The following is a 24838-nucleotide window of genomic DNA, read 5'->3' as shown; positions in this document are numbered from 1 at the left end:
CACTCTCCACACGCTCAGCAGACTGTCAGCCGGAGACCTGCTCTACTCCAGTTGTGAGTCTTCCTGAATCCAACCTAGCAGCACCATGCTCTACACCAGCTGCAGGTCTACCCCTCACATGCCCACCAGAGACACAGTGCATTAGTCCCATGGGATATCAGAGATGCTGCTGGAGGTCCTTTTTTTTTTTACTTTGACCAGACGCGGATGCCGCAGCAGTTGCCACTGCCATCACACAGGCCTTATTGTTAGTTACGCTCTTGCACTTGCTCACCATCTGTCACGGCAATCAATAACCAGCCAAGCAGCGAAAACAAAAACGTTAAGAGTACGGCACACGCCGCACAAAGCGGTGCGCTGGCCTTATCACTCATGCACTTTTCGCTCGCCCCGTCAGCATACAGTTGCCTTGCATTAAGTGCGCATTTCTGCGTCTGAAGTAAAAGATAACATTCCTCACCTGACTGACTGTCACGCTCATAAAAGCAATGATTTTCAGCTGGCCTCAGTGAATGAAGGAAATTCCGCTCTTGCACTTAGCAAAAAATATCCTCTGCCATTAAACAAAGGCTGCATAAACAAAGCACTCGCATGCAAGATGGAGTCCTTACAAGGCTTGTGAGAGAACATCGCCGGTAGTAAAATTGCTTAATGGGCTGAAAAACGGCTTGGGTCTGAGGAGGAAGAATATAAAAGCCTACGCCTTATCAAAACAAGGCTTCACTGCACAGAGTTTACACCCCAAAAGCTCAAGAGAACCCACAGTAACAGAGAAAAATGTGCTGACACATGAGTATGGGGAAAGTATGGAGATATCCATCACTTCCCCGAGCTCTTCATCTTCAGTAAGCCTTGAAGGGGACGGTGGCAACGGGCTGCCTCAGAACAGCTGTGGGGAGACAGGTGGATGAAGGTCCAGGAGGCATAACATTAAAGGAATGGTTGAGCCAAAGGTTTTGGATACTCGGTGTTCCTTGGTTTTCTTTGTTTCCGGCAGAGGTGGATGTTGTGAAGAAGAGGGAATGGGCAGGGGAGGCAGCGATGACCGAATCTGAACTTATTTCCTTGTTGCTCTACAATCCTTGCTCTCTCCACTTCAAATTTGATTTATTTTCCAAGATACAATTCTCCTGTCACACAAAATAAATTGTCCCCCTGTACTACTCTCTCTCTCTCTCTCTCTCTCTCTCTCTCTCTCTCACACACACACACACACACACACACACATACACCTTCTCTCCCCTCTCTATGTTTACGAAGTCCTATGAACAGGGCAGAACAGGTTTTCCTGCGAACAGCTGTTCTGCTTTAACACCTGCCTGAGTTCAGCTCAGAGCCTTTTTTTTATTTTTTGAACCTGAAGGCTTCTCATTGCACTCGGTAAACTCACTCTGTGGCAACCTGACTGAACTCCACCTGCATGACACAGTCTGACACATGATTTTGCACCAGACACCCATGTCATATTTTTTTTCCATGATACTGCAAACAAGTCTTCCAACCTCAATAACAGAATGATGTCTGATTTTTCCTTAGGAAAAACAGGCATTAGAAAGCACAGCATTAAGCATAAATAACTTGAACTACGTATTCTTTAGTTAATTATATCTGACCAAAAATAATTTGCAGCTGCAAACTAACTTTCACCCATGTCAGAACCCTTGAGTAAAGTGAAAAGTGGTGACAAACAGGGTCAGATTACAAATGTCAATCATATGACAATTTGTTTTGCGCTGGCACCTCCTAGGACGCCTTCAATGTCAGGTAGCAAGACCCCTTCATTACCACCCTGTCACTTTGATTGTGCTCTCCGATCATGCGGAATGTATTTCCTGTCACAGACATGGGAAAGCTGCCACCGCGAATCTGCCAGGAAATATAAACATACAAGAAGCAGAGGTCAAAATATCTCAGCTGAAGTATTGTCACAAGTCTCTTCTGAAATACTACTGTAAATAGCAATCAGCACATAAATGTGCAAGAGTTTTGTTTGCATTCTACAATGTGGTCCATCAGAACTTTAAAAGGCACCTTGAACGGTTCTTCAAACTACAGTATTATAATTTACACATATTTACAAAACTTAAGGTAAACACTAATTTAAAGCTCTCTACAGAAAGACAAGAAGTATTTAAAAATCTCAGAGCATACCACAAAACCTATAATTTAGATGGCCCTCACAACAGAGCTAAATTCTTGCTATGTTAAACAAAACACTTCCCCTGCGTTTATTTCATTCAAGAAGCCACACCTATTAATATATACCATCTAAAGATCAGGACTATTGAACAAAATGTCAATTTATTTTAACCATCTGTTAAATTTCTGCAATTATACATAAAACCTTGTTTTGACTACTTTAAACTTTGCACATTTATAAGAACATAATGTGTCTTATGAGCATAAACCATAAAACCACGGCCATTAAAAAAAAATGTACGTAAGACTTGAGAGCCAATGTACAGTATTTTTATGCTGCATCAGCAAAGAAAAAAACCTGAGGTCTTTAACATAACAACTTTGCAAAAGGGAGTGAATGCTTCATTTCTCCCTACTGCGTAATGGAAATGGACAGCCCACCCTCACAGACACCACCCAGAACTAAATCCGAGCTCTGCGGTCGGGGCAGAGGCTTGAACAACACAGTGTATTTATTCTGTGCCACAGCAATACACACGCTTGGCCCCCGTCGGCCGTGTAAAGTGTGTTAAAGGCATCGCACCCTGACCACAAGTGATTAAATGTTCCCTGCACCGCCGGCTCAGGGCCCGGCATCACCCCAGCCATGTAGCAGCTGAAGAGAGGGCCGAGGCGTGCCTGACAGAAACCGCCACCATCCATCTCCTCTGCCATCTCTTTTCCTAATCGCTTCATTTGGACGAACCCGCCTCGGACACAGGAGTTCTCTCCCCTGAAATGAGCGAATCCAGTTCAAGATTAACATTATGATTCCTACGGGCGATAAAAATACATTAGCGCTCACTGTGCTAATGCGCAAGAGGACCCTCTCTAGAATGCGGGGGGCAGGCGTTCACCCGAAACAACGAGCTTTGGGGGTCTGCCGATGGAAAAATGTGCTGCACGGCAGCAATTCAGTCTCCACGTTTCTGCAGCACAAATGGCTGCGAGATGAATGTAGGAATGAAGTGGCAATGTCAGAGCGCTGCACCGGAGTCTTTTAATATCGCGAGAGTGGGGTCAGAGGTCATAGCAGGGACATGCTCAATGGTACATTACAACAACAATGTTTCTTGGCACATAGGTAAGAGTCAGAAGAGCACAGCGCGGTTCTGACGGAAATGTCCAGAACGGTTGCCGAGTCACGAACAGCAGCATATTAAACCAAGCGAAAAAAACATGGGTTGGTAGAGCCCATTAAAAGCCATCTCTGCTCCAGCTCCATTCACTCTCATGCATCTGACAACACAGGCCTGAATGATAAATAATAAGTGGGCCTGCATGGATAAATAGTACATCCCTTAAATGAAAACTCAATGGACGCTGTGTGCCGTGAAGCAAAGAACATCAGTCCCGCAAAGTGAAATTGTCACAGCAGAAGTTAGAAAGCTCCTGCGGCAGCACAAAACAGGACTGCTTTAACTTTTTTTTCCCCTCTCTCACTCTCTCTCTCTGATTAAACCCATGGTTACTGTGCTTCTGGAAGAACATGCTGAATACCTCCCCCCTTTGTCATTACTTTGGGCTAGGCAGTAAATTGCATGTCTGCTGCAAAGGGGAGACTTTACAAATGGCTGTTGTTTTTGCAAAAAAGAATGTTCCTGGGAGCAAAATTAATGTTGTGGCCAGTATCAGTGTAGTATTGATCCGCTCTCCCTTCATCATGTTGAAACTTATGAGTCAAAGGTTGAAGGACAGGCTACTTCAACGATCACTGATCTATTACCAAAGGGCATTAGCCCTATGACAGGCCACACTGCATCTCTCTCTCTCTTCTCCGTGGGAGGAACATGTCAAAGGCTGGAGGTGGGGTGCCCAAGATGAGAGAGAGAGAGAGAGAGAGAGAGGGGGGCTCTCCATCAGCTAATCCTTTCATCAGACCATGTAGATGGAGATACACTCTCCCTCTACCAGATCACAGGCTACAATTTGCGGGGCGGACATGATTGATCTGGTGGCATTTGCCACGGAGCTGCTTTTAATTTAGCAGAACAGACAGGGCGCAGGCAGGCAGGGAAATGAGCACAAGGTGGTGTCTGAAAAAACTAATGTTATGGCTGATGAGAATTATTTTCTTTTCCAAGCTACACCGCTAACTGGCTCGCAAAGCTTTTTTTTTTTTTTCTTTCCCCGGTGAAAGAAAATAATTCCACTGCAGCAGACTATTCATGTGTTCCATCACATAATGTCATAAGTCTTCATGTACTACACGAAACATTCTTGGTGTGCTAACGTGTCACAGCGCGAGGACTGATTACACCGAACACTTTGAATAGAATTTTAATAATACAATTTGAATACAATTTTAATATGGAACCAAATATTTTCGAGAAATATGGCAACAACAACAGCGACAGATGTGACCTCTGGAAGGAGGTCCTCCATTCGGTCATTGGTGGGTCAAAGTCTGAGCCCTTGTCTCAAAAGAACGGCATGTATATGCTCTCCCGAACAGGTGCTGCTGGGACACACTGCTCCCTCCCCAGCACAGATGCTGCCTGTCACTACCTCTGACATGATAACTCAATGTGCAGAACTGGTGAGGCTGACTGTGCCCAGCCCCATAAACAGGGTTTTAAATGCCAGACTCAGGTGATGAGGGGATATACAACTGCACTCTGTACGGTTCACGGTAAAATTATGGTACAGGTAAAAAGGAATGACTTATTTAAAAATGACAAACGCCAAGCAGAATCTAATGACTGGAAAGGGAGAAGGCACATCAAACTCCCCATACTCCCCTTGTCATCCATACCAGAAAGTGCCCCCTTACACTGCGAACACTCCTGTTAAATAGACCTACTGGTGTTGCTTACAGGTGTGTTGGAATAAATCAGCTTGACAAAACTATTTACATCACCTTCTATCACTTAATCTAAACAGAAAATCACACATTCACACCGTAGGTGAGCAACAAATAATGATCCCTTTGAGGAAAATGGCACACTTACGCTTTAGTCCTGACACTGCGACATTCCTGACACACTGACAACCGTGTCATTAAATAGAAAAAGTTGAGATTATGTCTTCACAGCTACAGTGCAAACACACCAAGCTCCCAGATTTCTCAGATCAAAGGTCCACCGACTGACCATCAACGCCAGCCCACAATAAAATTGCCTGCAAAGACTTGGTTCTTTCGTCTTCACACTACTGAAAACAGATAAGGGGATATCCACAAGTGGACAGCTTGGAAAACAGGCTCCATCACCAGGCTTTTGGTTAATTTAACACAGAAATGAATGAAGTAGTGTACACTACTACTGGAGCCGAAGGAAAGGTTGGACAGACACTTGATTATGAAACCTGCATTTTGGACATATTCAAGCTACTCTCTCCTAGATTGTGGATATGGATCTTGGCAAAGAAAGATGGAGTGATCCACAGGATTATGGAAATAGCATTAAGTGCCAGATGATTAGATATTAGGAGCTAAAAGGAGATATTCAAAAGCCACCTTGAAGCTTACGTAGTACATACCTAATGTGTTAATGTCCTAATGTAATAAAGTTCATTAATGTTCAATGTTGCTATTCAAGTCTGGTTAACAGAAGCATCTCAGGTATGACTACTTGAACATAAAATGTATTTCTATACTATGATACAAAAAGGGCAAGGGGATATATGTGGCATGGGGGTGGTGTGGGAGGGAAACCATTATGTTTCATTTATCTTCTCAAAGACAAAATTGGAAAATGCTGGGGAGGCTGGGTGGAGAACCAGCTTATTTATCACAGAGGAGTCAGATAAGAGATACTTTCAAACGATTCCAATCTCTCTCTCTTTTTCTGTCCTTTTCTCTCCATTTCATTTTGCCTTGCACTTCCATGCACTGCATGTGAGCATGTGTGTGTGTGTGTGTGTGTTAGAGAATATGGATCAGCATGTGTCAGTCCTCATAATAACTACATTATCGATTGAAGTGCTCATATAACCAATTGGTGTGATAATCACAACATGACTTCTGATAAAATGTGCCAATGTTGTCTCCTGCTATTTTTAAAGACTGTTCTCACCTCTCTCTGTTCTCACCTCAATACAGTGATGAGCTTACATTTCTGTCTCTCATCAGTGCGATACACACACCTCTGTGGACAGCGTGTGTGTCACATGGCTCATAAACTTCATACTATTTCCCCCAACTCCACCGGCTAGAAAGTGTGCACAATGGCACGGGTTTCCATGTGTCCACTTAACAACAGTTCAACAAAAGATCAAAACGTACTCATATTGGAGCAGTTTAAGCACTGAGCAGAGGAATCAAGGTCGACAATACAAAAGAAAAATCATTCAAACAGTTGTTAGTTTTAAAATACAGTTTATGGGGAAAAAGTGCACTTCATCTATTTTTCAAAACTGTTTTCACTCTTTCTGTCTATTCACTTTTTATTAGGCTATACTATTTGGCAGAAAACAGATACACAAACTGATATTTATTTTATTTTACAACTTGTTTGTTGTCCATTGTTGTATCAGTGTAAGTTCATTTTCAAACAGGCAAGAAATTGATTCTGCAAATAGCATTTTCTGAAGAGTCGCAGAGTAACTCCACCTTATGACAAATCTTATTAAGAGGTAAATTACATGAATGAAGTGGTTCTGATTGGTTGCAGACTGAAATTTTCAAGAGCCAATCCAGAATAAGCAGCACAGCCAACAATTTTACTTCTTGTACGATACGGAAAATGGCAGTTAAATCAAAACATGTACAGCTTTATTGAATATTCAGTTTTATAATCAAAAACACACTCCATCATTCAAATGCTGAAATCCTGGAATGTTAATGCTGGGAAACTGAGACATTGCAACAAACAATTTGTAACTGCATAACTGTAGTGTAAGTGTAACAAGTGCAACTGTCCCCAATACACTTCTTATCTATTACATGTTATACTTCAGCAGCAGCAAAAAATTCAAGAATGGCAAATCAGAGCCGAGATTCTAAGTGTCCACAGCTTCTCCTCCAACATTCCACGGGTTATGGGAACAATGGCTTCTCCTCTGGCAGTAGGGCCTCCACGGACATCCCTCTCAGAGATCTCTGTGAGTGATTGTCTCTGCAGCCCGCATTGAGCCAAAATCCCCACGGTCTGCCAAGGCACCCTCTGGAACTTGGCTTAGCTTTGAGACTGGGGCAGTGATTCACACTGACACTGGCTGCAACCAATCAAGAGCGGATTACCCTCTTCTCTCAAGGAGCCTTTCATGAGACTGTGCAAATATGTACACATGTACGCACATACACATAAACACGCACGCGCATGCACGCACACACACACACACACACACACACACACACACACACACAGGCACACAGGGGCATACACACAGGGACACACAAATACGCACACTCACAGACACGCATATACACATGCATATACACAGGCATGTGCACGAAAACAAGACACTTAAAATACAATTTAGATAGGTGAGGAATTAGACGAAACCGTACGTATAAGATGGGCTAATAAAGGCCATCACTACTTACTGCCATGGACCCAAGCGATGAGAATGAACTGCAACACCACGCTTTTCAGTTCTCCTAATGGACACTGCACTGGCGCCTCTGCCAGCTTCCCCTCTAGTGATGAGATGCCAGCTGTAAACCAACTCTGACACTAAATCAATATTCTGACCCCTCCTCTAATCACAGATTACACACCTGGAGTGTAGCACAGCTTTCAGTTCTGATAGGTGGCTTAATTGAACCCCTGGGAGAAGCCCATCATGGAGAGTGCATTTGTGTTCTGATGATGGCAGGTGGCATTTTGAACTGAGGCTTGAATACAACAAGTAACAGGCTTTTGATGAAACATGTTCAACGCCTCACCTCTGTATATTCATGTCAGCCTGTTCTCAAATTCCTTCTTCAACTAAGTGGGGTCCTTTGCAAATATCTAACTGCACCAGCAATTTATTCATCATTAAATTGCTACCCTTAATTTAATCCAGTTTTTACTGGTGCCCTATGGAACAAAGACTGTCAAGCTGGCACTGCTGCATCCTGAATTTAATTAAGATATTGCAATGGAATTACACGCAGACGTAAGAGGCCTCCAGCCGACCACATACAGTAACAAGCAAATCCATATAGGTTTGAAATTCAGGTCACGAGAAGGTATGAAGTTGGTTTACAAAATTCGAAGAACCTGATTTGCTCTAACGGAGGCGGAACTCCTGTTTGATTACATGAATGGGATGGATCTCATTTTTTCTACCCTTAAACCACTGCAGTACATCTGGAGGTGGTAATCAAAATACTGAGAAAGAAACATATGACATATTTCATGAAGTGGTCCAGTGGTTTTTATGGTTAATAATTATCTTTTTTGGAAATACTGGGTGGGAATTGCACCAGACCAATATTGCTCCTTGTTCATGCAAGTTACTCAAATTGTGATGCGGATGAACAACACTGTCAGCTGAACGATCAACACCGGGCTTCAGGACAAGGTGTAATGTTAATGCTATCTAAACTTGCACTGTGTACACAATGTGAGGTTAGGTGCCGGGAAAAAATGAAGACGACTAGACTGAATCCATCAAATGACAACTGGAGAAAATGCTTCCACCACTATGAGCTAGGACTGATACCATGCTGCAGACAAGCACAGATGCTCTACAACAAATAAACCTTGTTTGGTCCTCATTTCAGTGCTGAAATAACATCTACGTTTGTCAGAATGGAAAAGGCAATAAACCTTTTTGTTTTCTGTCTGCTTCTTGTAAAGGGCTCCCCCAGTAAGAAAGATCTTCAAATCTGTGACACGTAATTTGCACTGAGAATAGCAGCAATGTGTTCTAGAACCAAGACAACTATATGAAATCTCATACAACGCTATTCATTTTTTGATGGAGCACATCCTACCCACACAGCATTTGATGGGATTACTATGATGAAGGCACCAGGAACAGCTACCGCATTACAGCCTCCACAGCTGACCACAACTTAAGATCAGTATCAGCAGAAGCTAATGAGATGGAGAGTGGTGACATGAACTGTATACACAGACCTGAGCACATGCAAAAGCACTGTCAATCAGATTGACAGATACATTTTATTTTACCCTAAAATTCTTTTTCCATTTGCTCTGTCTCCAGTCATGCAGGGTCTTTTTAATTGGGACTTGATTTCAGTAATAAGCCCAGGCATCTGTGAAAAGCCCAGAGGACCCCCAAGATGTGAGTTCCACAATAATGGTGCAGCATTTCAGAGTTTTGGGCTCCTGCCGAAATTCAGAGCCTTAATATAAATTTAACCGTAAACCTAGTTGGAATTGGTCTGATGAGAATGTAGGATGATAAACCCACAATAACACTGGCAGTGCATTAGCGTTTTGTTATGCTAAATAACAATCTGCATTAGGTCAAAGGTAATCAAACCAGTAAGACATTAGCTGGAAATGTAGAGAAAATCAGTGACGGGCTGATATTGTCTGTTTTCCTCAAAAACAGCTCACATTACACACTCACTCAATTTTCCCTGGGCTTCCCTCCAACACTTTTTGTGGTATTAATTACTTTCACACAGTTTCTGATGAACACACACTCATCCACGCTCTTGATTACGGATCATGATCATGTCCAAAAATAAGGGAGAAAAACTCATACTCTGAACATACTCTGAATAAGTCCTAATGGGGTCATTCATTAAGGCTCCAAACTGGTGGGCCAAGACCCGTCAACAGCTGCATATTCAAACCAACATTCACCAGAACAAGTCCACAGGATGTGAGTCTTCTGCTCCTGCTTGTGATTACCAACATAGCGGTATGGGTGCAACATGGGAGAAATGAACCAGGGACTATCTGAAGCGTCATTATCCGTCCTCTCTGTCAGAGACAACAACAGGAGAGAGAGGCAGACCTTGATCACAGTGCTTCCATTCTGTGTGGGGGTAGGACCAAGCTGACCAATCACGTGACAGTAAGTCCTGGGACAGAGAAAAGAACTGTATTTGTCTCTTAATGTATTTGGCTCCCTGTTTTGTAGAACTCTTTCTCGGCAGATGGCTCGTTAGGCTGTAAATCATCGTTTTATATTGCTTTGAAGATAAAAAACAGTTTGGATCAACAGGTTAATACTGTCCCGTCCTTAATGGAATCACATTATACTCTAACGAAATTTATTAGATGAACTTGGAATCATTTGACACCCAACCAGATGAACAAATTAAAAGAGAGATGAACCTGATGTCACAGAGGCAAGTCCAAGGAAAATTGTTTCTTAATACAGAGCGATGGTGCATCTGTTGGTGATTAAATTGAATTACCAAACTCTCAAGAGAGTAACCACCCTTCCAATCAGATGGGTGGTTTCAGTCAGGCTTTTTGCAGTAACACTCAGCACGTTGGCTACTCTACCGGAACACAGTGCCTATAGGGCGTGACTGCATTAGAGAATGGAATGATATGGCTGACAGGACTGTTATTATTGTTTAGGGTGCTATTCAATAAGAAAGAGCCTGTTCTAAGCTATCTGAACCCCAAAATTGAGTAAGAGGGCTTTTCTCACCCTCACATTTTCTGACACAAATAGCGTTGATTGCTTCCTCTTGAAACATAACTACCAGCATACAGAGAGATACTGCCGCTGGTTCTGTGATGTGCACACATGCTTCCTGGTTGTTCAAAACCACCAAAACATATGGCATAGCTCCTCAGTCAGGATACCCTTTGTTAGGACAGTGATTTCTTGGTAAAGAGACAGCAACTGTCCAGCCAAAGAAACACCAAAAAAACAAAGAATGAAAGCCAAAGAAATAACATTGCAAAGTTCCCACATTTGTTGGGAACTTGGGACAGGAGAAATCCACACTGTCCTGCTAAGACTTGCAGACAGTTAAAGATATCATAAAGAGAAAGCGAAGAGTTCTACATTTTTGAAATACAGAACATTCACAAAACATGTGAACAAGTGAAAAAGACGCTGATGGTGAAAACGTAGTAAAATAAATGCAACGATACCCGTAAGTCATGCAGCCCTGCAGACATGCTCCTGCTCAAGCACAACTGCGTCAAGATTTAATTAAAATTGCAGAGCAAAAAATAATGGCATCATAAAAAGACCACTGCAGATAGAAGTGGTCTCAAGCACTCATAATAAACTCTTGATCCCATTTGCAATTGCAGGTCACAGAGTTTGTTTGATTTAACTTCAAATCACTGGCAATTAAACCAAAATAATTGAAGAAAAGAAAAAAAAATCCAGGAAATACAATGGCCCTGTTTTTTCAGTGAACCCTTATCCTTTCAGTTGTTATTAAAAACAACAAACATAGCTCACTCCAAGAGGTCAGGACAGCTGCATCTGTTTAAATTCAGAGTGGGCCATTTCTTTTTTGTTAGCAAAGAACTGAGATGGGAGCAAAAAAGGAACGACTGAAGGAAAGCTAGAAGTCCGCACATAACAGCGTGTGATTAAATACCTTGAGCGGAACAGCCCCTTTCTTGACAAAGGAGAGCTTCTCCTCCTGCTGAGAGGGGGGAAATGAGGCCTGCTTAGTGCAAAGGCGACAGGGCGGGGCGTGGGACGGTCAATGACCCGGCCCCTTTTGTCTGCCACTCAGCTCACCCGGGCAGCCCGAACTGGCCCCACCCACCAAGTCACTGGGGGTGGCGGGAAACACCATCCTTCCCTGGGAGGGGGTTTCCACGCCGCCTTGTGACTTGCTGGTGACCGGCAAACCCACCGCTGCACCTCTTTTGGCCAGGCCAAAAGGCCCGCTACATTACTCTTCCACGTCGCTCTGTCACAACGGAGGTCCTGCTGCTCAGGGCACACAGCTGATTGATACGCATGTCTGATCTCTCGGAGAGCAAGTAAAACACAAAGCAAGTCTGCCGCCGTGACACTTTTAATCTGTGTCCATGTGTTCTTTACTGAAGAGAGTCGCGTTCAAGAGTTTTGCTAGCAATCCTCCAACGGCTTGCAAGACTCCAGTTCCGAGAGATCAAGTGCGGCTGAGCTTCAGCTGGTGTCTTGACTGATCAAAGCTGCCCTGTGCTGTGAGAGCTTTTCTCCTGGCTGTCCATGGTGTATGGGGTGCAGTTAGAACATTCAGCGCTTTCGAGGTCCATGTGCCCATGACAGCGATCTCCACTCTTCAACAGAACGAACGTCTCAGCTCTGCTCTTATTTGTGTTTTCACAGCGACAGGCAATTCTGGTCCCCCCAGGTCCAGTATCCTGCAAGTTCAGAGCGGTCTCTCAAGTACAGAGTGATTTTCATGAACTTTCACTTTTGGAATTTAGGTGCCAACCAGTCACCCTCACCATTCCCATAGTGCAAAACTAGGCATGAGCAATTTGCTTGGTTTCATGCTGGTTGAAAATGGTTTGTCATGCAACATAGTTTATGGATCAGATTATGATTTTAAACATGCAAGTATGCCACTCAGAATTGCATCATGCATTTGTGATACAGTTTTCTAAGTGAAACAGTCAGCTCATGGATGACAGTTTCACAATTCTATATTTAAGTAATTTTCTTTGAGTATGAAACTGCCAGGACTATAAAAAAGCAAAGAGGGATAAAATCATGCTTCATACATCATAAGCTTCACACGTCTGAGTGTGATACTGATCGGTCATGTTACAATCCCATGCAGCCAATGCTAAACTTTGGAAAGTGCAGTTTGACAGTGAATAATTGTGTTATCTTTTTCAATAATAACTGGATCCTTTAAAATATTCTAGTTACATTAGCAAACACTTTATAACAATTACCCATTTTTCCAAACACAACATATTTGTTGTGGAACATTGACAGTAACAAATTGGTTTTGGGGAACAGAGTCCGGATGGAGCAGAGGAAGCACAGAGGTGTGGTCATCCAGGAGCTGCATGTTTTTTGATGGATAACTGGGGGACTGGAAACCAAGCATAGAAGCCATCCATCTGGAATGTGCACGAATTACTGTCTAGTTCAAATTAAGAGTTCATTTTCAAATAATTTGCATAACTTACCTTCACCTTGTGTAGTCGAACTGTAGAGTGTGATGTCATAATACTACACTGAAGGACATAAACACTAATCATCATAGCACCATGCAAGGGGCTGACACGTTCAAACGTTGTCAGCTGTGTCCTGTGTGTACCATCTTTCATGCAATTTCATTTGGTGTACTCAGTTCTTTTTCTTTGTCAATCCCACTCGATAAGAGCATCTGCTGAACGACAGACTGTAAATGGAAAAGGAGATCGACCTCCTTGAAAGGGGGCGAGCCATCAAATGCCTCTGATTCATTCTCATTTCACATTAGCGCCAGCATTTATATAGGGAGTGCAAACAGAGTCAATTGTTGTGGGTGTACAGGAAAGGGCTCTTAACATCAGACCTGTAACACCGGGTTAGTTGACTTCCATCTCGACAGTGATTTCTACTAAAGCACTTACAGTAAGAAGGAGCCCGAGTTGAGAGCCAGCAGACCCTGTGGCCTTGGAGGACTGAAACTGCCCATCAGTATTTAATAATGTTTCCTGCTGTTGCCTGACCACTTTAATTGCGTTAATGACCTGGGAATGCTTTCTCACAACTTGAGCAACACAGGCGTGAATGTGTCTTAGGCCTCCTTTGTTATCCAGGACATAAAATCAAGAATTCACTTAATGCTTCTACTTAAATCTGACAGGAAAGTCCACAGGTTGTCAATTGTCCTGATACATCAGGCTGTGGATCTGTGCAACTATTATGCCTATCATCCAGTCCTCAAGGTAAGGTGCATGCAGTGGGGGAGAGAAGCCCCTTCCCAAGTGGGATCAGCTGCATCGGAGCAGGAATGCGGCGTCTCCCCAGCTGCTGCCCTGGGCACACAGGCATGCTTTGTTTGGCTGATGAGGTAGCACGGCAAGATCATGGCGGAGATTGGCAGCTCCCGAAATCCCCGACGGCTTATTATTGTTACGCTCTCACCCTCGGAGCAGAACAAGAGTCAACAAGGGTCTTTAACCGTGAAATATTCTCACTAATAAGTAACAAAACACAATGATTGCATCTCATAATGGATTAAAGAGATAATTCCCCATAAATGAATTCATACTGTATCAGCGGGTTTGTTGCGAGACACGCTTCCAATCGGTTTCGGTTTTCAGCAATTACACTGACACCTGTGGAGAGCCATTGGATGATCAGCCATTCCAGGTGCAAATGCACTTTAATATGTACTAAGCATGCGAAGCACAACAGAGAGCCGTATAGGGCATTTCAGACGGCGAAGCCTCTTATCTCAGGTCGATTGTCATCTGTCATCTCATGTCTTAAGGAGGGACAGGTGAAGGGGAAAAGATAGCACAAACTATGTCTGGGGAATCCGCCGCGGCTTCAGCTGAGAGTTTCAGAGTTGATCCGAGTCCACAGACTGACTCGCAATGAAGAGGTCTATTGTGCTGCTTTACCTGCTTGGGGAGAATGACCTCATTGTGTTCACAGCCGGAGACGGGCGTGAAGCACAGTCTTTTCCACAGGGAAAACAAGAATCCATGAGAGGCGCCTAAACCGCTCACAAACTTTACCGGAGCGCACATCATCACTAGGCTTATTAAAATATCATCTGACACCCGCCTACACACATGCTACAATTCATTCAATTCACGTGCAATTTACTAATTAATTCAGTCATTCCTTTGCTCACTCGCTCTTGTTACACTTCCCTCTACAATTCAGTCAAAGCCGTTCCCGTGTTCAGTTCAGGTGGCAGATTTAAAAACATGTTATTCTGCGCAATAGGTACCCACTGAATATGGAGATAAAGAAAGCAGTCAAACTGGTTCCCATGTTAGACACTGCCTGCCATCTATTCTGCTCCTAAGCTGCCCTGGGTGGTTCTCTTAGGCATAGCCAGGCCTTTGAGAAGAGCCTTCTGTTACCAAAAGTGGCTTCACACTTTTTCTTCCCATGGCTTTTGCAACTCATGGAGCTTAACCGCAAAACTCGCTGCCCTTTTTAATTCATCGTCACTAATGTAAGAGCTTGTTTTGTTCTTCTCATCGGGACGCATGTGCAGTAAATAATAGATGCTTATTTTACAAACAGCTGTCTCCCATTCTTTTCCAAACCACTCAACACTTTTGCAAATCTCATAAACAAAGCCAAAACACCCTGGGTATGTGCAAGATGGGGACGATCCACATGGAAAGGAATAAAAAAAAAAAAAAAACACAACACAGCTCACTGAATTTATCCAGCAAAACCATGAGAACAGAATGAAAGGAAATTTTGAGCACAAGAGAACACAATAGCAGCCACATGCAGAGCGGCTTAAGTTGACCATGTTTTATTAACCAGTGGCACCCTTTCTTCTGTGCCCCCATTGTGCCTATAACCCAAGGAGCCCTCCCCCGACCCACGGGCCCTGCCCCTGCCGCTGCTGCTGACGGAGCTCAGGAATGCGCCGCAGTTTGGCAAAGTCCCCAGCGTGACGAATGCGAGGGCCCGGTGTCGCCCCGTCGGTGCATGGGACGGCCGCGCCGCTGGCCTGTTCAGATTTGGATCTCGGGGGAGGAGAATGAGTCACCCGGGACCCCCCATTCAGGGCAGCCTCTTTCAGGGGCTCATTCTTAAGGCCAGTGAAAAGGCTGGCCATTCTGTCGATGGTAATGAAGCACCCCATGCGCTGATTCCAGGAACACTTATGGTGCCCTGCGTTTCCGTTCCCATCTGCGTCTGGCCTCACTCTGGCTTAGCAACTGGGTCAAAAAAATATCTGCAACTCGTGTAATCTGGATACAGTCTTGTGGTAAAAAAGCCAAGGCTGCACATAATGTAACATTGAGTAAGGGGTCAAAGGTCAAATGTCAAAGGGGGGGTGGAATATAAAAGGTTTTTACATGTTGGGCTCAGCAGCATTAGATGATTTTTTTTTTTTACATCTGAACAAATTAGTATGCACAGCATGAATTTGACAATGTGCTGTCTCCTATCATTTTATTTAATGTCACCTGGAACATGACCACTCCTTAAGTTATTAATATTCTTCCAGCACTGCATTATTCTTCCAGCTATTGCACTTATTTCGTTTAGGTGACCCAAAAACAGGCTCAGGTCTAGCATCTTTATTTCCTGTCATCCTCATGTGAAATGAAAAAAAAAATCTGAGAAGAAAGCCCATTATCTTGCTTCTTTTATGGCTTGCATGTGAGGCTGAAGTGCTTGGAAGAAAGGTGAAGGTCACACAGAGGTTCCGGTAGGTCTGTCTTACAGTGGCCAGAATAGAATGGGATATAAGCTCTGTGTGCATGAAGCAGCCCTAGTCATGCCAATGTTATGGATGAGAAGCCAGCCCAGAGCCAGGCCACGGATCACCACACTGCCTGGTTAATTCACTGGCTACCTGAGAGACTGTTCCTTTAAGCTCAACAGTGAATTCTTTCCCAGGCTCTATTCTCCAGTATCACTTCGATCACTTTCACCCTCACTGCTATTAGCCCCGACCACTGCAAATCAGGTTCCAAAACGGTTTTGGTTGACAGAGGCGCGTGTCATGTTACTTAATATGTTTTGCCCCACTTGCAAGACCCAGACATCCAATCGGTTACAAAAAAAGCCTGCACACTATCCAGACCCTCAGTCAAATGCACGCTTCCCAAAGCACAGGGTGTTTTTCAGGACAGTTTGTCCAGTCAATGGGATGCACTAATGCTGCCCAGATGTGGGAACTGCGGCTCATTATTCTGCTTAACAACGAAGCGCGCGTTTACGGGATGTGTACCAGTCAAGGTCCGTGCCTCCCAGCACACAGATGGCTTTCATTTTCCCTGCCTTTCAGTGACAGTGCCAACCTGGGCGAGGAGAGATTCCGTGCGCAATGGAAGACAGGAAAGTCCCTTGTTACCCAAAGGATCAAAGAAAAGAGACACCCTTGCTCTAAAAATATTTTCTTATCTAGGCCATGATCGGACCCAGCAGAGTTTCATCTCCCGATGCAGTTTCTCTATCGCAACTGAGGTAGGTTTTTACAGCTTTTCTTTTTGTGGTGGTTTCATCACTAACCTCTGTGATTTTCTTAGAATGTACTTTCCACAAATTTTACAAACTGGTAACTTCAGTCGATTCAGGAAAAAAAAAACATTCACAATGAAACACAACGGATTCCTTTTTCTGAATCTCTTAGTAGAGTTAGGGACTCTCTTAATAATAATTGCAAGCGCAATGCCAACGTGTACTCCAGACATTTTCCATCACTTTGAGGAGCACACTGCCCCTGCTGAAGTACAGCCAGCGTACTCCTCGTTGCTGGCAGTGTCCTACTTGACATGCCAGGCCTAAGTGCCCGGGCGCACAGACCGTTGTGGGCGTTTTAAAACACCAGCTTGGGAATAAATGAAACTCAAGATGTTTTCGAATATGGAAAAGCAGACGATTTCCTGCATCGTTAGCACACCCAGAGAGAGGCCGCAGGGGAGACGGTGGATCCAAACCTCCAAAAATGCCGGAACTGCTTAAAGATTGAGGATTGTGCCACAGTGCTCTGCTCTGTGCCAGCAAGCACTCGACTGTGTATCACAAAGTAGAGCCCGTCAGCACGTTTTCCCATGAACCCCACACTGCCGTGCTGCAGATATCTGACTGCACAGCAGTGAGACCTGTGATGAACGAACGAGTCCTTGAAGGTTCTCCACTGTGGGTTGGGGTGAAGATCAGGCACTTGCTTGCCCTTCCTCTCAAACATCTCATCCTGTTGCTATCTCCTCCTACCTCCCATCCCCACCTCTCTCAAATAATACAATTCACATTTTTACACACAGGAACACATAGACTCATGTGCACAGTCACACATGCTAAGTAACTGTGTCAACTACAGGGCATCAAATAAATCTTTTTGAGACCCATGTGAAGGCATGACTTACAAAGTTGCACTCGAAACCATGATGTCTCTGGGAATGCGACTCCAATGATTCCATTACCTGGCCTTTCTTCTAAGGCAAACTAACAGTTTGCAGTACTGCAGTATGGCTGAACACTTAAGTCCAGGGTTTATTCTATATAAAAACAACCGTCTTCTATTTCAAACATCAGTCCCTTGGTTATTTTCACAAAAGCCAAACTTTGGCTGAATCACAGGTTCTCTTCACTGATAGATTGGATCAATGTGGAAAGGCACAGTACCTGGCAGTCTTTGTAGCAGCGCAGCACTGACTACAGAATGTGTGTGTGTTAGTTTGTTTGTGTGTGTCCCAACATTTATCTCTCCAAATCCTCCACATGCAGGCTGGTTTTAATTCACAAACTCTTTCCGGAGCTGTATATTTCAGTAACCACTACTATCCAATACATGATGAACTACACCCAGCAGCAGTAAATGCTTGCTGGGAAAGACAACAGGAAAACAACCCTATCGGTAAACAAAAGCGGAATCAGTGTAAGTGTGTCCAACTGAAATACTCACCCGGCTGCTGCCCTGCCAAAAACAAGACCCCAGGCAAGTATTAATCACCGCTGTTGCGATGATATATGAGCATCATCAGCTCTGCAGGTTGGCCTGAGAGCTAAGCAGCTCGTGGTCATCCTGTGTCAGACAGACTTCATTGTGGTTTCACTTCCAGTATTGGGTGTCTAGAATGGGGTTCCCCAAAATTCTGCAGTCCGTGGTCCAGCTGTGACTATGCAACACATTTGTCTTAAACCCCCACAGTGCACACTGTCCACTACATTGAAAATATAGTCATGTCACAAAATATTCAAGAACAAGTGGAATTCATTTCATATTTACCATGAGAGAAACCTCTAGATTCCAAAAAAATCTGTCATAGCAGTCAGAGTGTTTATAAAAAAAAAAGTAGTAAATCACGTTTTGGTCAAACACAGAGGCTGTCATAACCTGGAACTCCTTGTTATAATCGTAAAACTAAGCTACACAAATTGAGTACACTAAATGATGCAAACACATGTTGCAGATGCATCAAGACGATAACATCCAACAATTTGCCAGGAGCAAACACATGTGGGACAAAGGTGTAAGCGATGACTGGGGAGTGACGAATTAGTCAAAACGTAGGACCCATTTCTCATTTTACAGTCGCCAGGCCACACTAAACATCCTAAAACATTGTCCTTACAAGTGAACGCTCCCAGCGATGATGTCAAATCTTCACACTTTGTTTATGTAGCATTGGCATACAATTCAAGCTATACCAATGAAACCATGCTGATGCAACACTGAGTTTTCTTTCCAGTGTCATTTCCTGGTTATCCAAGATTATGAAATGAAGTGGTTTGACAGAAACATACAACTTGCTGTCCAGCCCCCATATTTTACTGAACTGGAATGACTTCATGGTTAGTAAGTTCACAATAGCGAGAAACTGTTGCTGTAATAAAACCTGATAGTTCCATTTTTCTTTCAGAAAACAACACTAACAGGACATTCCACTGGAGCAATACCAAAACAGCAGACAGAATGCTACTATATTTCAAAGATCACATTCCACCTAACAAGCAAGCTGACACACGTCCCAGCAGCTACATCAGATAGTTGTTACAACAGTTACAACAATCGCACATATCAGAAAAAAATAAGAAAGTGTCCAAATCTAAAAAAAGATGGTGTCATGCAGAAGCTATAAGCTGCTATCACATCACACATTCTTGTACATCTTTAAAATATATTGTAAAGTACAAGGTGTAGCCAAGTTAGTAAGCTACACTCTGCAATACCTGGCAGAAACCCGACAGATGAATTTGAAAGCAAAAAGGGTTTGTATGCAGATGGGCTTTCGGACTGACAGTCAAATGAACACTGAATTTTCTATTATCCACTTTCAGCGTTCTAATGCTTGGACAGTTCTAGCATGACAGTTATATAACATAAAACCTCTAACTTTGTATATTTGTCTGACATCAGTATGTACATTTTAATTGTTGTTCATGGCTGTAATGGTAAATCAATTAATTTCTTTTCAACTGATGAATTTTAAGGGAGTAATTCCTGCAGCCATAAAAAAACTGTATCACATTATATCTTTTCTCATGCAGTAGTTTCCACTTTTTCGGTCTGGTTAAATGATAAATGAGGTATATGTAACAAAAAAATAAATAAATAATAAACTGCCTTAAATTTGATATTGATCTTTCCAGACATTATTTTCACTAAATGGTTTGCAGCAGATTGATTTGCCCCCTGAGTGTGTCTCTAAACCAGCAATTTTTGTACCATCGGGAAGCATGTATTATTAACATCGGGTGAAGCGCTGTGGTACAAGGCTGTCGCATTGACGTTTCTCAATTGCATTTCGCGACCTCAATAAATATTTTCAGAGCAGGGTAGCGAATACTTACACTGAAGCATGTATGAAACTATGTTTATTTGCTCTCAAGCCTTGCGTTACGGTATGAGTCAGGATTTCTGATCAATGACCATGTGAGCTCCAATCAGGTCCAGACTGCATAAGGTCAGCATTCAAAGGATGAGAGATAAGAGTTGCTCCCCGTTTTATCTCCCACTGTAGTGCTCCAAGTTCTTCCAAAATCAGATAAATCTGTCACTTGGCAGACAGAGGCAATACTGTTAGTGACACGCTTGTGCGGTTAAAGTAGCACTCCATCAAAAAGGAATAATTTGATATGCTGCTTCTAACCAACGAAATAATCCATGTTGTTTCTCTCCATAGTGAATCGATCCCAGCGCCGCCAAACTAATCGTCATTAGAGTGTTGTGCGTGAAGACTGTGTGCTTCTCAGCACTCTGTTACATTGTGTACAGTCTCACTTTCACTCCCATCAGAGAGAAAAGGCTACCTTGTTCTTAGGGTCCACAATGACCTCCACTGATTTTTAAAAATAGCCAATCCTCAATTCAGCAAGTAGTCCATTGTCTGTGTGGGGGAAAAAAAGGATTTTCACTGTAATTCTACAAATTCTAAAGGGGTTTCTGAGTCTTGCCACTGCTTTGAACAGCCAATAGTTCAAAGTGTTACTATAGTGTGCGTCGTACATCTACCGGTCTATAATACTTCAGTCAAGAGAGGTGTAAATGATACAGACGCCAAAAGAAACCACACTAAGTAATTCATGGATGAGAAATGACAATATAATTTCATAATGGCTGTCAAAGTATTCCTTTAAATACATTTACGATACGTTAGACATGAGCTTCACAAACACATGGCCAAACCATTTCAAAACAGCATCCTTGCATGTTTGAACTGTTGAACATGCCTTGATAAAGCTCAGGGATAAATCCACTCAAGACCGGCATGGTGAACTAGATCTGTGTCAGTTTTGTTCACAGTATAACAAGAACTACTCTTAACGGTATGGTGGAGGTCTGTTTCTGCCCCTTTAGACGTTCTGAAAAATAACAAGGAAAACACTTGTATCTTTATGAGTTAGTCTGGATCAGTATCAGCATTAGGTCTTGGTAGAGTTGGGGTAATTATCATGTTTGCCAAAGGATTCAACAGGAAAGCTACTCATGGGACTCAACGGGAAAGCCACTGAAAGTCAGTTCAGGTGGTGGGATGTTTACACAGACTATCTACCCACACATGGTGCCGTGCAAGGAACACCACGCTGTGCTGAGATGGACAGACACTTGGCACGGGCTACCCTCGGAGTGCAACAGGAAGGCGCTGTTCGGAGGAAACCCAGAAAGACCGCAGCAGTAGGAATTTCACAGGCACTCCATTGGCGGGTGCATCCCAAGGCACTTTCTCAGAAAAGCGATGAAATCTCAAAGACAGCGTTTAGTTATTTTCTGTTCAGAGTTTAATTAATATAAAATAGCACTGTTACAAATCTGAGAAGAGTGCTGGGGGAGCGGCAACCATGTCTGAACTAATGGTGCGGCCAGGATCCTGGTATGATCATATACCATGCAAACCATCTCAGGATTATGATATAACATTCATTCCAGTGCAGGATCACTGGATTTAAAAACAGTGCTGTAATGGCATGCCTGTCTTTGTAACCAAGATGCTGTAGTCTGAATCATAGTAACGTTTGAACAACACTGCTGCAATAATGAAAACAGACGTTGACTCTCTTTCATATCTACCACTCATAATTACCTTACTGCAATTCCTCATCGTGTGTCTTCAAAATCAAACAGAAATAACATCATCTCTCTCTTATATAACCACATTGTAGCCACATTAATCAGGTGAGACCACAAAAATCCATATTTAAAAACGTATCTTGATTACATCCACCTGAATTACCGGTGTGGACTGAACATTCTAAGTCACAGGGGCTGGGAGGAACACCTCTTAGCAAAACTCCCTGTTCTTGTACGTGCTATGCTGTGTGCTGCATTCCAAAATTCAGTTATGTCTGAACAACTGGTGATCAAACGAGTGATTGGAAAATAATGCAATTCAGATTCAAATTAAAGAGTGCTACTCGTAAGAACTTTAGGCAGATTTAATATGCAGAGGCACAAAGCCAAGTGAACACGCAGAGCTTTAAGTATGTATCTGGTTTTTGTTTGTTTTACATTTTGATAGGTGGGACCGTTTTGCATGCACCTTCGTTGCAACGTTCGGGCAGTGTGCCCTATTTCACAAAGGTAAACAAGCCCAGCAGGTAGGTAGCACGCTACAACGACTCATATTCTCTTTGTCGAATTAATTTCGATCTATTTGACATATTATTTGATAATAAGCTTAAAACTAGAGGTCTGAAGTCAAAAGCACAGCCGTTCTTCATTCAGTCATGCAAACCCGAGACACCGTTGAACAGTTCCATGAATTCCCAGGACCTGACAAATAACGACCCCCCTTCCCTTTCAGAATTACTGAGCTGGTTCAGCTTACCTACCGAAATCTCTGGCTTAAAATGAAATGTTAGAAAAAGTACTTCAATGAACCTGCTTCGGCTTTGTCATCACAGGTCGAAAAGAAAATAAATGACTCGCATTACAACGGTACATTCTTAGCACGTAATACGGTACAACCTAAATGTTTACAAGCGTTCAATGCCACGTTAATTGGATTTCTCCTTGCACATTTATAAACAGAGCATTACACCTAAGTCTTAGGTTCAAAGAGGCAACCGAAATAATCATACAGACCGTCGATAAGCTACCAATAACAAAATACAGCTAAATAAAACACCCTTATGTTGGTCCAGCTCACCTCCACAAACCAGACACAACGTAAAACAAGCTAACTTTTAGACTTAAATATCGTAGTTATTTAAATTTCTCAGTGGTTTAGTTGTACATAAGAGAAAAAAATTAAATAAAATAAAATATATCCAGCGATCACTGGAATAAAATTAAATAATGGCACATATTGCAATAATTAAAATGAATTATGATACCACTTAAGGGTGAAGTTTCTCGCGTGGGTTCAATACAAGTTCACCTCCGTGTTGCCTATTTGTTGCCGTTTGTTTGCCATATATAAGGACCATGTGTAAAATCAGGGTGACATATGTGTAAGTACCACATGAATTATCACCAAAGTAAAACACAGCAACGGCTTTCATGCCTGTAGCTAATTTTAAAAAATGGTAATATAACCTGCATTAACAGTAGACTAATTAATTCGTGGCTAAATCCAGATGTAGGATAATGCTGACAGAAGTCAAATAGAGCAGAATGTTTCTCTATGAAGAGAAAATTATACATTAACCGCAGTATTTGCACTAATTTTAAGCAAATGAAAGACGGAACTCAAGCAAGTTCTTACCATTTGCTTGTGTCAGTTCTCCCCTGGTTACTTGAAACACAATTCCAAGAGATTGCAAAAGTAAAATAACTCCAAAAATAAGATCAAATTTATTTGGACCCGCCATAGCCGAGATGTTCAACGGATTACTGAGGTTCGCTTGTAACCTTTTTTTTTTTTTTTCAATTAAAGCCCTTGAAGCGTAGTCTCCCCGCTTCTTGGTTTCCGAACACACTTCGTAAATACCACTCCGGTAATCCTGTGCTTGTCCTGCTCGCAATACCGATGGTGAAAGTGTTGTTAGTGTGTGTGTGCGGCCACAACCGCACCAATCCCACGGAAAAAAACACCGCTCAAAATATTAGGTTCATCACAGTTCCACAAATATCTGATTTCGGTCCCATACACTGAAATAAAATAAATCGTTCTGTGAAGATGATCAGCTTCTCCCTTCGTCGCCAGTCTACACCCGCGGTGTATACTACATTCACCGTTCAAAACAGTCCGGACTAATATCAAACTAGGGTGTATCGCAAAACCCGTTTTACAGATTGCATTTTCTTTTTCAAAAGGGAATTCGCATTTGTCCGTTTTAAAGTAACGGAGATCTGAACAATGGCAGCCGCGATACTTCAGGTTACAGACTGTAGTTTCTTCGCAAGACAACCCTGTCCACCTTGAAATGTCCAAAAAAAGTGTGAGATGAAAGCAAGCACTCCAGTCCTTGCCGCTCGCTTGCCTCCGTCCCTCCGACGACTTCTGAGCAGACAGAAGAGTTCCACCGATTTCAAGTGTCACTCTACACTGCCCCGGTTCCTTCTATACTGTGAGCGTGCAAGCTCGCTGTTCTATCTGCACAATGTATCAGCAACCGGAAGTCTTCTGACCAATTGCAACAACCTGAAGGCTCTAAACGTGTGGCTTCTTCTCGTCTTGTTGAATTTAGCAGCCCCTAAGGAGCGTACGATGGCTGAGAAGAACTAAAATGCAATGGACTAGTGCAGCCCTTCAAGTGCATTATATAAAACTGTTCCAGGGGAATGCTAACTACATTG

General features: G+C 42.9%; 1 protein-coding gene across 1 annotated transcript in view; it reads right to left on the bottom strand.

Moving 5' to 3' along the window:
• Positions 1 to 24629, bottom strand: part of LOC118773090 (plexin domain-containing protein 2-like) — a 110015-nt gene extending 85386 nt beyond the window's left edge. Inside the window, exon 1 of the mRNA XM_036521844.1 lies at positions 23805 to 24629. Within this exon, the coding sequence (XP_036377737.1) occupies positions 23805 to 23910 (106 nt within the window). The 5' untranslated portion in view covers positions 23911 to 24629. The remainder of the gene's footprint in view (positions 1 to 23804) is intronic.
• Between the last annotated feature and the right edge of the window lie 209 nt (positions 24630 to 24838).

Source organism: Megalops cyprinoides, chromosome 2 (assembly GCF_013368585.1).
Source record: "Megalops cyprinoides isolate fMegCyp1 chromosome 2, fMegCyp1.pri, whole genome shotgun sequence".
NCBI lineage: Eukaryota > Metazoa > Chordata > Actinopteri > Elopiformes > Megalopidae > Megalops > Megalops cyprinoides.
Note: the sequence above shows the minus strand (reverse complement) of the source record. Positions and strands in the feature narration are given on the sequence as shown.